Below are 15,037 nucleotides of genomic sequence, written 5' to 3' on the forward strand. Positions count from 1 at the left end.
GATTCTACAATTCATAAGAAGTGTATGTTAGTTTTCTCTTGCTGTCATAGGAAGTTATTACCAACATAATAACTTAACATGGATAATACCCACTTATTACCACACAGTTCTTTCAAAAATTTCTGTATATATTTAAATACTATACTATAAATCCATCATAAAAATGTAAAACAACCCTATAGAAATGGACTAATTTATATGAAAGACAATTTTCAAAAGAAAACTGAGTAGCCAATAAGTAGCTTACTCAACTGCACTATAAACAGGGAAAATCAGGTTAAAATAACAATGAGATATTTTGTACCCAAGATATTAAGAAGTCTGAAAATTTCAAGTGTTGTGGAACAAGAAGAAGGAATAGCGCATGCATAGGCAATGGGTGAAGCATGCAATGACATGAATTATCACAAGTCTTGTGAGAAATTCTTGTGGTTTTGCAATTTAAGCAAAGATAGGAAGTAGGGAAAAAAAGAAATTAAAGAGGCTGATAGATTACGTAGGGCCTGGTTTCCATGCTGTGACATTGGTGTTTTCTCTAGAAAGAAATGGTCAGACTTTGAAGGATTTATCCTTGTACAAAGATTGCTCTGGAAGCAAAATGTTGATTGGTTAGGAGGGAGCAAGACTGGAGAAACCAGTTAAGACACTGTTACACTGTGACACAGAGGTGATAAGAGCCTAATGAAGACAGCAAATAGGGATGGAGAGAAGGCACTATATACAGAAGCTACTAAAGAGTAATATTAATAGAACATCATCACAGATAAGGCAAGAAGGATAAAAGAGCAGGAAAGTAATAGAAGTTTCAGGCGTGGCCAACAGGATAAATGATGATGAAATTTCCTGGAATAGGTTTTCTGCTTTTCTAAAATGATGAATTCATTTTGGGGCATGTTGATTTAGAGGTATCTCTGGGGTCTTTCTTTCTACGGGGTCAGTTGTTTCTATGGGTCTGGAGCTCAGCAGGAAAAGGATTTAGATTTAGCAGTCATCAGTGTATTAATGGTTGCTGAAAGCCCTGTTTGTGGGTGATATCATATATATAGAGTGTGATGGGAATGAAAGAGGGTTAAGGGCAGAATCCCAGGGATTCACGTCTGAGAAATGGATGAAGGAAGAGAAATCTGAAAAAGAGACTATAAAGGAACAACCCGACTGGCAGAAGAAAAACAGTGGACTTGGGGAAACAAGGAGAGAAGGACCTATCTGGCAGAGGCAGGTATCACAGAGACATTAAGACAAAGACTGAGTGGTGGGAATGTAACTTGAATCACTATGGAAAACAGTATGGAAGTCCCTCAAAAAATTAAAAACAGAGCTATCATATAATCCAGCAATTCCACTTTTGTGTATTTATCTGAAGAAAGCAAAACCTCTAATTCAAAAAGATATATGCACCACCATATTCATTGCAGCATTATTTACAATAGCCAAGATATGGAAACGACCTAAGTGTCCATCAATGGATGATTGGTAAATAAAATGTGGTATAAATATAAAATGCAATATTATTCAGCCATAAAAAAAGAATTAAATCTTGCCATTTGCAACAACATGGATGGACCTCGAAGGCATTGTGCTAAGTAAAGTAAGTCAGAGAAAGACAAATACCATATGATCTCACTTATCAATGAAATCTAAAAAAAAAAAAAAAGAACTCATCAATACAGAGAACAGATTGGTTGCCAGAAGCAAGAGGTGGGGAGTGGGCAAAATGGGAGAAGGGGGTCAAAAAGTACAGATTTCCATCTATAAAATAAATAAGTCATTGGGATGTAATGTACAGAATGGTTACTAATATAATACACAGTTACTAATACTGTATTGTATTGAACGTTGCTAGGAGAGTAGATCTTAACAGTTTTCCTCACAAGAAAAAATAATTATAACTATATATGGTGATCAGTGTTGTTAACTAGATTTATTGTGATGATCATTTTGCCTTATATACAAATACTGAATCATTATGTTGTACACCCCAAACTAATATAATGTTATATGTCAGTTATACCTCTATTTAAAAAAAGACAAAGACTGAAAAGTTACCACTCAATTTACTAATTGATGACCAATTTAAGAGGGCCTTAATCATCTTGGTCTAAGGCAGAAATATATGGTCGTGGGTTGAGGGAGTGAATAAGAGATGAAGAACTCATGCCGTAGTCTTTCCAAAAGCTCGGTTGTGATGGCAATAGGAAGTGGAAGCCAGAGGAGGATTGTGTTTTTCTTTTTTAAGGTTATAGCACTTGGAAGATATGTACATATTTGGGGGAAAGAGGCAGTCTGGAGGGAGAGGTTGGTGTGAAAGGAGAATGGGACTGAAACTCCAAAGCAGCAGCAGGGGGTGGTAAGCAGAGTTTCACTTTAGACGGGAGAAGGGTTCCTCTTGCACTGAAACGAGGTGGCTAGAACGAAGAGTCAGTGTGGGCATGGGTGAAGCTGCTTCTACGTGGAAAGCAGGAAAACACACTTCTTTCTGATGGCTCTATTTTCTTAGTGAGATCATTTTCTGACAATAAAACTGGAGATGTGAGGCAGGGATTTGAATGTTGTTGAGGGAATGACAGAAGGTGCTGGCTCAGCTCATGAAGAACACAGTTTGCTACCAATCACTAAGGGCCCACATGTGGCTGGAGACCACTAATTCACTTGGTGGCAGCAGTCTATACTGTGTGTGTGTGTGTGTGTGTGTGTGTGTGTCTTCTAGCAGTGCTCAACCACCAGGGTGTATACAAAATTTAAACAATTTGAATGGTTGGATCAAACTTCTTTGAGATTTTACTAGTTGAAAAAGAAGAACAAGAACTGACATTTATTGAGAGAACTGGGACATGGCAGTTAATCTCTCTAAACCTCAGTTTCCTTTTCTATAACGTTGGACTAAAAATAGTACCTGTCTCACTGGGTTTTTGTGAGAATTAAATGAGATAATATAGTTTTTTTCAAATTTTTTATGGTGAACTTCAATAAGAAATACGTAGCCTTTTGTGAGAATTAAATAAGTAACTACCAGTCCACAATGCCTTTACCAAAACATTTGGAGACTTACATGTTTCCAAATTCAGAATTTGGAGGATTTTAAGAAAGTAATATGGTGACTAGAACACATATTACATAACACCCCAATAGGGCTTGGAGAAGTATCCAAAATCAAACAGTAATCTTTCCACAGCCAAATTTATGAATAGTTACACAAATCATGAATGAAGACAGTAACTAGCCTCTCCTCAGTTTCAGCTCAGGTTTTGCCACCAAAGGAATTCAGGTCAGATTTTGCTTCAAGTGTGTTTTTTTAGGAATCTTTTGGTTTTTCAGATATGTTTGCATTTTGGAATTATAGATATGAAATCATAGATTTATTGATAATATGTTAAGAGTGCCTGGCACATCATAAGTATTGGTTCCTATTATTGGTAGGGGTATATTTCATTTTTAAAATTATGTCCCTAACCCACCAAAGGGATTTCATGGCTTATTGGGTTGGCCAAAAGTTTCATTCGTTTTTTCTCTGTAAGATGACTCTAGTAGCACTTAGTTGTCTTTAACTTCATTCAAAACAATTTTGTTAGATTGTATGTGACAGCTGTCATATAAGCATGCATTTAAAAAAAGACATCAAAATTGGTGAATTTTTGTGTGGCCATTTTAATATTGAAGATGGAAGAAAAAAAGCAACATTTTTGGCATATTATGCTTTATTATTTCAAGAAAAGTAAAAATGCAACCCACATGCAAAAAAAGATTTGTGCAATGTATGGAGAAGTTGCTGTGACTGATTGAATGTGTCAAAAGTGGTTTGCAAAACTTTGTGGTGGAGATTTCTCGCTGGACAATGCTCCATGGTCAGGTAGACCAGCTGAAGTTGATACTGATCAAATCGAGACATTAACTGACAGCAATCAACGTTATACCATGCGGGAGATAGCCGACATACTCAAAATATCCAAATCAAACATTGAAAATCATTTGCACCAGCTTAGTTATGTCAATCGCTTTGATGTTTGGGTTCCACATAAGTTAAGCAAAAAAAACCTTCTTGACTGTATTTCCACATACGATTCTCTACTGAAATGTAATGAAAATGTTCCGCTTTTTAAACAAATTGTGATGGGCAATGAAAAGTGGATGCTGTACAATAATGTGGAATGGAAGTAATCGTGGGGCAAGCGAAATGAACCACCACCAACCACACCAAAGGTGGGTCTTCATCCAAAGAAGGTGATGTTGTGTATATGGTGGGATTGGAGGGGAGTCCTTTATTATGAGCTCCTTCCAGAAAACCAAACGATTAATTCTAACAAGTACTGCTCCCAGTTAGACCAACTGAAAGCAGCACTCAACGAAAAGCGTCCAGAATTAGTCAACAGAAAACACATAAGCTTCCATCAGGATAAGGCAAGACCACATGTTTCTTTGACGACCAGGCAAAAACTGTTACAGCTTGGCTGGGAAGTTCTGATTCATCTGCCGTATTCACCAAACATTGCACCTTCGGATTTCCATTTATTTGGGTCTTTACAAAATTCTCTTACTGAAAATTTTCAATTCCCGGAAGACTGTAAAAGGCACCTGGACAAGTTCTTTGCTCAAAAAGATAAAAAGTTTTGGAAAGATGGAATTATGAAGTTGCCTGAAAAATGGCAGAAGGTAGTGGAACAAAAGGGTGAATACGTTGTTCAATAAAGTTCTTGGTGAAAATGAAAAATGTGTCTTTTATTTTTACTTAAAAACAGAAGGCACTTTTTGGCCAACCCAATACTTATAGGTTGTGACCCACACTCTGAAAAATGCTGATATATAAATGTTTAACCTGGTCCTTGATACATACTAAGCCCTCGAAATGTTAGAAGGGGAAAAAATACCATCTTATATGTGTATGTTTTAAGTTTGCAGAATTCTTTTAAGCATATAGTTGCAATTCATGTTCATAGTAACCTTATCAGAAATAAACTAAATAGTTTAACTTTCCTCTTGATCTACTTGAGAGTTTCACGTCTCAGTATTTCTTGTGAAGAACAGTAGGAAATTTAAATAATAATAATAGTACCTCCCAATGGCATTTTTATCTTGATACCTAAAGCATTTTTAAAGTTTATTTTATGTGAAAGATCATTTTGTTGCACAGATAACCAAACAGAACTAAGAAATCAAGCCATTTGCTTAAGGCACAAAATACACTATTTCTACATGGAATTTGTCCAACAGAATATACAGCTTAAGAGCAACTTCCAAAGCATATTTATTATCCAGTCCTTAAAGTGAGCTAAAGACACGCTCAGCTGAAGGCACCTTATAATCTTTGAGTTTTATTTTCTAGTGCTCTTGGAGACATTAAAATAGCTGAAGTGAATGTCAAAGGTTTATGCGTGAAGCTCATTAACTCTTCCCTTGACAAAGAACTGGAAATCGGAAATCATATTCTCCAACAAAATGTGGATGGACAAACAGTCTCTCTGTACCAATTCCTTCCCAATATCATAATGCAGGCCAATTCCACAGTAACAGTGAGTATAAGATATAAATACTATGAACTAGATTTGTTCAGGAAAAACTCATTTACCCTGTCAGACCGTGGCTTAGCACCAGTGGTTTCTTCATCCCTTGATCTCTCTGTTAAATGTGATTTTTTTGGTTGTTGTTGGTTAATTGTGCCACTTCGTCCATCTCTGGATATAAATGAATACCCATAATTAAATTTCCATAGCTTTCTTCAATTTGGCATACAATACTTTGTGCTTTTATGATTTAACTATCAAAATAAAATACCTAAGTTCCTAAAACTAAGCAAACATAATCTTTAAAGAAAAAACAAAGAGAGGGTTTGTTTAGGCGACACTGGAGAGTTCCCCTCTCTTTCTTGGGCTTTACTCTAAACCACATACAGTAGCTGTTCAGTTACACAGCTTGACATTACATATTATACAGTCATTACATTTTAAAAACCTCACCTGTTTAGAAAGATGTGTTGCAGTAACCCTCTGACATTTATAAAACTATGTTGAACTCCAATGGCAATTGTTATTAACAAACTATTTTCTTTCAGGTCTGGGCAGCAGCATCTGAAGCAAAGCACCAGCCGCCATCAGAGTTTCTTTGGAAGGAACAAAACAGATTTAGGACAAGCCCAAATTGTACAACAATCCTGTGCAAACCTAATGGTGAAGTCAGTGTCCTGTTCTTTTTTTTTTGGCTGCGTCGGGTCTTCGTTGCTGCATGCGGGTTTTCTCTAGTTGTGGCAAGCGGGGGCTACTCTTCGTTGTGGTGCGCAGGCTTCTCATTGCGGTGGCTTCTCTTGTTGCAGAGCACTGGCTCTAGGCTCTAGGCATGTGGGCTTCAGTAGTTGTGGCTTGCGGGCTTAGGTGCTCCGCGGCTTGTGGGATCTTCCCGGACCAGAGCTCGAACCCATGTCCCCTGCATTGGCAGGTGGATTCTTAACCACTGAGCCACCAGGGCAGCCCCGAGTCTACTGATTTTTAAACAGGGCTAGATATTTTTCACCAACCACATTGTTGTCCTATATGATTTGCAGCCTCTATATTACATGTCAGAAATTTAATAGGCATCTTATATGATTCAACGCCTGGGACTTTCCCAATACACTGTTTTCTATTAGAGATTCAGATATGGAACAGACCGCTCCTGTGCCATAGGAACTCAAAAGGCTATTTATATGTACATTATCTCCTTTGATTCTCAGATTATTTAAGCATTTTACAAAGGAAGAAAATGGGGCTTGGAAAGTTAAATGGCTGGCTCAAGGTCACATGATAGGCAAAATGGCAACAGTAAAATAAAACCAGACAAAAGAGCCTACAGGGTTCATATGGTCAACATTCCAGAGGTGAATGTTTTCCAGAGGAAAACTTGTCATTTTATCACATTATCACTGTCATTATCATCAGACGTTTTTAAGCCCCCTATAGTACAGGAAGAAATAAAATATTGCCCTTGGGTAAGAAAGGCTTACAATCTAACTGAGAGAGATTGCACTCAAAAGATCATAAGCCTATTTTCCACGCAAATACCTATGTTTGAGCTGCAAAAAAGGAGAATCCCTAACTGATGAACTGAACCAAAAGTGGGGTTTTCCTGCTGTGAGCCATGAAATTAAACCTTTTAAGAAAGATTGCATCTTTCTCTTTCTTTGCTGTGGGCCTAGCCTAGCTGCACTTGCCTTGTGTTGCCTTTATGTCTGTTTAGCTGGCAAATAAAGGGTTTGGCAATGGTTACAGCATCAACCCAAACCTCTAATTTTATAAACTAAAAACAGATCACGAGAACAAGTAGAATGATAGGGCACACTTTGGTGCCTAACTTTTCTCATGTTGAACAAAAACATAATTATTAGTCCCTACACATGATTTTTCTGAATAATTTTTGCACATATATGTGCACATATATGCCACATATTCAGGAAACCAAAAAAAAAAAAAAAAAAAAACCTGCCCACCTAGGATTCTAACCTGGAGGATGTGGTTTCCTCTCCATGTCTTTAGTTCTAATGCCCATCCCCCATCTCAAATAAGACTAGATAGATGATAGATAAGTCTTAACCATTAAAATTTAACTTATTAATATTACAACTACTGTTGCATAGTTCTTTATAGTTACAAAATTCAGTAGCTTAACTGAATCTCACCACACCCTCATAGAACACCCTCACCACCACCCTCCCCATTTTACGTATGAGGACACAGCCCAGGACAGTAGGTGACTAATCTGCCTGAGAGTATACAGCTTGTAATTTTCACAACTGGAAACTAAGGCCAGGATGTCTTACTACAGCCTCATCATGTGTTTCACTAATCCTTACACAGGACGTAAATGACATCACAGTTTGACTTTGAAATTTTATTGCAATAAGCCTATGTCATTTAAAAAAGAAAAACCTAACTCCAATAGTATTTCATGTCAATAAATCGTTTTTGTTAGGCTGTTGCCTGGTACACTCCTATCCACTGGAAGCAAGCATGGGAGAAATTAGAGACTGACATTGAATGTGACAGATGCTCAGTAGTAAGTCCAACATCTCAAAGGCACATGTTTCATTGGCCAGCAGCTACAACTACAACTAAAGAAAAACAAGACCAATCTAAGCAAGATATCTCAAAATATCAGGTGGAACGAGTTCAAGCTTCTCTTACAAGGTAAAAGTTGCTTGTTTTCTTTTTTTTTTAAATTAAGTCCTTCCCACAATTAATAAGGGCTGAGCCGGTGGGAGTGACTGGGTGCGATATATGATGAATAGGTAAATCAATAAAGACCAAAACACTCCTATTTTGAATAAGACCATAAAAACCATAATAGCTTTTATGTTTTAAAATATAAAAACACAGAGCTAGTAGGGTAAACTCGTGGGATGATAAAGGCTGTCAATTTCCACTGGGTGATATCAAGACCCCTCTGGTCATTTCATTCCACAACAGCACTGCTGTTAGAGGTAAGGCCGTGGAGTAGTGCAGAGATGAAGTTATCACCACACCTTTGGCAGTGCTTAGGTGGAGGAAGATTTGCATCGTCTAGAATTTTCATCTTGGATCAAGAGCTGGCTGTGGCTGAAAGAACGGAATTTATGTTATTCATTTGTAGGCAAATGCTTCTGATGTGATAATGGGGCTGCCCACAAAGTCTAGAAAAGCCATATTCTCTGGTCTTGGAACATGCTTTCACTCTAATTGAGCTTTCATTATTAATGCCACTGTATGAAGTGCCTTTGGGGTTCAATTTGGGCTTAATTTTTCTTTTACAGAGAAAAAGAAATCCCACCAACCCTTTTCCCCAATCGCAGCCCCTGGTGCCACAGTCCTCATGTCTCTGCACATCCTTACTGTCCACTGATTGATCCTTACAACACCTACATGACTGAACGCAGCTTAGACAGACAGCCCAGGTCTCAGTCAGCCAAGCCTGATCCAGCCAGGTAAGCCAAAGGGATACTTATTCCAGTGGAGAGTAAGTGGTGAGTGTGTGTGTGTGTGTGTGTGTGTGTGTGTGTGTGTGTGTGTGTGTGTGTGTGTAGAACTGGTGAAAAGGTGGTTAAGTTGTAAAAGTCTCTAAGTATTAAAAAGTATTCATATCCTCAAGAACAGACGGCCTCTAAAGCAAGTACCGTGAGCTGTTCACTTATTTGCTCTAGCACAGTATCTGAGTGCATCAACGAATCCAAAGAACAGCATGGCCAGCAAGAGTACGTAGGCTTGGGCTTCCCTGGTGGCGCAGTGGTTAAGAGTCCGCCTGCCAATGCAGGGGACACGGGTTCGTGCCCCGGTCCGGGAAGATCCCACATGCCGCGGAGCGGCTGGGCCCGTGAGCCATGGCCGCTGAGCCTGCGTGTCCGGAGCCTGTGCTCTGCAACGGGAGAGGCCACAGCAAGGAGAGGCCCACGTACCGCAAAAAAAAAAAAAAAAAGAGTACATAGGCTTCTTGAAGTTTGGTCAAAAGTATAATTTGTTTTTCATTCGGCAGGATAAATTGGTCCGATAAGTTAAGGTGTGCTAAAAACTATCCATCTTTTCCAAACACACTCTAATATTATTCCCAAATTCTTACTCTATTTCACCCAGAAATTTCTTATTTAAATCCTCTAAATAAAGCTTTTAGACTTGGTGTTATTAGCCCAGGATCTGTTAATGGACTTCAGGAAGTCCATGAATCTGGCTAAACTTGGAGAAAAAAATGTATGCCTACATGATGCTTTCTGGCAAGAAAGTCCATGAGGTTCACCAGACGCTGCCAAATGATTAAGAAGAACTGATTAGACACAGTGCAGATTCTAAGCTGTGGAGAAAGACCTTCATGGAGCAGCTGTATCCTGGTGAGGTTATAATGATTTACAAACCTATACTTAGCAGAGGGATGCTTTTTTATTTTATTTATTTTGTTTGTGTGTGTGTGTGTGGTACGCGGGCCTCTCGCTGTTGTGGCCTCTCCCGTTGTGGAGAACAGGCTCCGGATGCGCAGGCTCAGCGGCCATGGCTCACAGGCCTAGCCGCTCCGCGGCACGTGGGATCCTCCCGGACTGGGGTACGAACCCGTGTCCCCTGCATCGGCAGACGGACTCTCAACCACTATGCCACCAGGGAGGCCAGGGATGCTTTTTTAAATGAAATCTTTGCAGAATCCCAGTATATGAAACGGATAAAAGGAGACCCGTCCAAGGTGAAGAGTGATTCCCACTACCCACCACACCCATCTTCTTTCCTCCTTCCCTGTGACCTTTGAGACACCTCTCTGGAATCACAGGATTCTGTACACACAGTATAAGAACCACCATGTTAGTATGCTAACACATGTTGGGAAATAGCACCCTCCAAAATAATACCTTTTAGAAGTGGAATGATGGAAATTCTGTAAATTCCTGAATGTATTCCATTGCATAAAATTAAGTATCCTATATCTTTGTGCCTGAGTTTCTTCATCTGTAAAGTAAGAGACTTGTGTCTGATATTTAAAGAGCTCTTTCAGCAATGTTTTATATACACATATACATTTAATATACATATATATACTTTATAGACACACATATTTAGTACTTCATGAGTTAGATTTGAGATTTCCAAGAAGTACATTCATGTTTTTTGCCAATTAATGATAGCCTTCACTCTTTTACTTATTTTGAACAACTTGTTTTCCAGAGAAATTTAACTTCAAATTTTCTTGTTGCACCTTTCTATAGTGGTGGCAACTCACCTTGATTATTCAGTAATTTTTCCTATTCAACATAAATGTCACTGTATTTGTATATTTTTTTATAAATTTATTTATTTTTGGCTGCGTTGGGTCTTCATTGCTGCGTGTGGGCTTTTTCTGGTTGCGGCGAGCAGGGGCTACTCTTCGTTGTGGTGCAAGAGTTTCTCATTGCGGTGGCTTCTCCTGTTGCGGAGCACGGGCTCTAGGCACACGGGCTTCAGTAGTTGTGGCTCACAGGCTCTAGAGCACAGGCTCAGTAGCTGTGGCACACGGGGTTAGTTGCTCCACAGCAAGTGGGATCTTCCCGGACCAGGGCTTGAACCCATGTCCCCTGCATTGGCAGGCAGATTCTTAACCACTGCACCACCAGGGAAGTCCTGTATTTGTATATTATGTAATGATAATTTTATTTATTTATTTATTTATTTTTGCGGTACACAGGCTTCTCACTGTTTTGGCCTCTCCCGTTGCGGAGCACAGGCTCCGGACGTGCAGGCTCAGCGGCCATGGCACACGGGCCCAGCCACTCCACGGCATGTGGGATCCTCCCAGACTGGGGCATGAACCCGTGTTCCCTGCATCAGCAGGCGGACTCTCAACCACTGCGCCACCAGGGAAGCCCTGTAATGATAATTTTAAAAGAGAGTTGCTTTGATACCTTCAGGGTCTCTGTTCATCATTACATACTTTTAAAATTTTCTATTCATTAAATTTTCAATATTAACAGATATACATCAGAATTTTAAGAGTTTTTCTTTGATTTCAATTGAGAAAGATGGCCACAAAGAGACAGATGTTATGAATGACTTGTTGATCATTGATTGGGTAACAGCAGTCCCTGAATCAACAGTTCATTTCCTTGAAAAAATATGTAACATGATTCTTCAAGCGAAAGTTACCTTGTCTGCTAATTAGCCAGTCTCTTTTTAATTTGCTTACCATTGAGCTATTTGCTATCAGTAGCACACTCCTCAATAATTGACAAAGAAAAAAAGAGATAAAACAAAAATTCACCAATTTTACTCAAAATTTCTTCAATCCTGCTTCTTCCCCTCTACAGTGATAAATAGGCTAGTTTGCTGAGTTACAGAAGAAAGAATCTCAGTTGCATGTGACTCTTCTACTGGGAATAGCTGCCTTGTTTTTAACTGCGCCTCTCAAATATATTATAGAAGAGCTTAGAGACTAACAATTAAGATAATTTTAAAGAAACATCTACACATCTCATGCTTACTTTATACCAAGCACATTTTGTTTTTTAAACATGTTAAAATACAGAAAGTATAGAGGATAACGTTAAAAGCACCCATGTACTTATCCTTCAAGATTAACGCATGCTAACATTTTGTCATATTGCTTCACATTACCAAAAATCCCATAAATTTGAAATCCCCTTTGATCTTCTTTTGAGTTCTGATATAAAATAGGAATAAGTCATTCCGGTCCTCATTATCACACTTTAATTACATATATATTCATAAAACATGTATAGTATAATTGATGTATTTTTAATTTACATAAATGGCACTAAATACAGCACATGACACATAATAGTTTAATACATGTTTGATGAAGGACAGACAGAATAGGAGACACTGAAGGTTTTTAAACAGGCATCTTATAGAGTTATATCTGCATTTTAAAGAGAATTTTGGAAGCAGTGTTGAAAATGAAGTGGAGTGGAAAATATTCCAAAATCTAGGAGGAAAGAAGGAAGGAAGGAAAGAATAGAAAAGTAAGAAGAAGAAAAAGAAGAACAAAGCAGGTTAGAAAAAGAGACTGGGGACAAGTTGGTCTTGTAGAGTTATAATTTGAGTCCCAAAAGGACAGGAGAGCAAGACTGGGGCAGAAGTAATATTTAAAGAAATAATGACAAAAATCTCAAAAATTGATGAAAGGCATCAAGCCACAGAAACAAGAAAAATAAATTCTAAGCAGCACAAATCCAAAGGAAACTACACCTATATATTATAATAAAACTTCAGAAAACCAAATAATGGAAGTCAGAAGACAATGGAATGAAATCTTCAGTGCGCTAATGTACTAAAAAGAACTATCCTAGAGTTCTATACCAAGCAAAAATCAACTTCAAAAAATGAGGTGAAATAAAGACATTCTCAGGCAAACAAAAGCTGAGAGAATTCATCAACAGCAAACCCACATTAAGGAAATACTTCAACTAGAAAGAAAATGGTCTTAGAAGGATGCACAGAGATGTTGGAAGAAGTGAAAAAAAATGCAGAGTCAAAACATGGATCAACATAAGTGAATATTCACTACACAAAACAATACTAATATTGCCTCATAGGGTTTAAAATATAGAGAGAATCTAAATACATGACAACTGTATTCGTTTCACAGGGCTACCATAACAAAGTACCATAAACTCGGTGGCTTAAAACAACAAATCTATTCTCTCACAGTTCTGGAGGCTAGAAGTCAAATCAAGTTGTCACCAGGGCCAAACACTCTCTCTCTGAAGGTTTTAGGGGATTATCCTTCCTTGCCTCTTCTTACCTTCTGTTGGTTGCTGGCATTCCTTGGTATTTCTTGTCTTGTAGATACATCACTCTAACCTCTGCCTCCATCTTCACATGATCTGTGTATCTGTGTCCATACTTCCTTCTTCTTTTAAGGACACGAGTCATTGGATTAAGGCACACTCTAATCTAGTATGACATCATCTTAACAATATCATCTACAAAGACCCAGTTTCCAATTCACAACCTCAAGGGGTTAGGACTTCAACATATATTTAGGAGGGACAAAATTAACCTATAATAACAACAGCAATAGCACAAAAATTGGTAGGGGAGTAAATGGAGTTAAAGTACTGTAAATCCCATGATTTGTCCAATAAGTTATAAAAGTAACAATTTATATTAGACTTTAGTAAATCAAGTATGCATGCTGGAATCTCGGATAAATACTGCAAGAATAGTATACGAATGTGTTTCTGACATATATTTCATACTTTCATCATCATTCAGTTCAAAATATATTCTAATTTTCAATGTGACCTTCTTTGAGACATGGGTTATTTGGGGATAATATATTATAAACAAAGTGGATGTATTTCAAAAATGCAAAGTTGGTTCAAGCTTTGAAAATTAATTAGTTAACAGAATAAAGAAGAAAATTATAACCATCTCAATAGATATAGAAAAATCATTTGATAAAATTCAGTACCCACCCATGAGGAGAAAACCTTAGAAAATTAGGATTATAAAGAATTTCCTTTATATCTACAAAAATCCTAATGCAGACTATCATACTAAATGGTGAAGTGATTGAAGTTTTCCCCTTGAGATTCAGCTCAAGGCAAGAATTCTCTTTATGCTTACTTCTGTTCAGCATTGTACCAGAAGTCCGAGTGCAATAAGGCAAGAAAAATGAATTTACAAATATCCCGTAATTCATCAGTTTTATTCCCAGGAATTATATATGCCTAACAAATACATACACATGTGGACCAAATGACAAATACAATAATCATAGCAACTCTATTTGTATTAGCCAAAATGTAGAAGCAATCCAATTGTGCATCAACAATAACATGGATAAATTATGATATATTAATACAATCCCATAAGCAATGAATACTAACTACTGTTACATGCAATAACACCATTGAATCATATGAGCATGATATTGAACAAAAGATGCCATACCGAAAGGAACATATATTATACGATTCCGTTTATATAAAATTCAAAAACATACAAAACTATGCCATGGTGTCAAAGGTCAGAATAGTGTTATCTCTGGAAGAAAGAAAGGACTAGTACTTGAAGGTTACACAAAACTGCTTCTAGAGTACTAACAATGTTCCATTTCTTGATCTGAGTGGTGTTTACATGAATCACTGTTTTCATCGTGCTGTGCAGTTATGACTTGTGAACTTTTCTGCATGTATGTTATAAAAGTTTATTTTTAGAAACTTGATGACAAAGAAAAGGAAAATTAGAAAGGGAAGAAAGCATAGTTACAGTAATGAGCACTGACAACTTATACCCTGACAAGGAAGGAGAAAGAAAATCTAAAAAAATAGACTGATGAGCTCAAAATAAATGTGAATAATATGAGGCTTATTTAGTGTAGGAGAAAAATAGTCTTAATTTTCTGAAATATGTCTAATCATATCAATATATTGCAATGTATTCGTCTTATTATATTTCATCAGAGCGCAGTCATTTCCAGGAACATCTCATGGCAGAGATGGCTAATTACTGCCCCTAAACCATTGTTCCTTTATTTTTTTTTTTTTTTTTTTTTTTTTTTTTTTTTTTTTTTTTTTTGTGCGGTACGCGGGCCTCTCACTGTTGTGGCCTCTCCCGCTGCGGAGCAC

At 37.7% G+C, this 15,037-nt stretch overlaps 1 protein-coding gene across 1 annotated transcript in view; it reads left to right on the top strand.

Annotated features, from left to right (window-relative positions):
• The window catches only part of LMNTD1 (lamin tail domain containing 1), a 34,832-nt gene extending 25,630 nt beyond the window's left edge, over positions 1-9,202 (top strand). Inside the window, exons 4-7 of the mRNA XM_032646967.1 lie at positions 5,318-5,504; positions 6,044-6,163; positions 7,933-8,147; positions 8,750-9,202. Coding sequence (XP_032502858.1) covers positions 5,318-5,504; positions 6,044-6,163; positions 7,933-8,147; positions 8,750-8,924 — 697 coding nt within the window. The 3' untranslated portion in view covers positions 8,925-9,202. The remainder of the gene's footprint in view (positions 1-5,317; positions 5,505-6,043; positions 6,164-7,932; positions 8,148-8,749) is intronic.
• Positions 9,203-15,037: the final 5,835 nt, after the last annotated feature.

Source organism: Phocoena sinus, chromosome 10 (assembly GCF_008692025.1).
Source record: "Phocoena sinus isolate mPhoSin1 chromosome 10, mPhoSin1.pri, whole genome shotgun sequence".
NCBI classification, from domain to species: Eukaryota; Metazoa; Chordata; class Mammalia; order Artiodactyla; family Phocoenidae; genus Phocoena; species Phocoena sinus.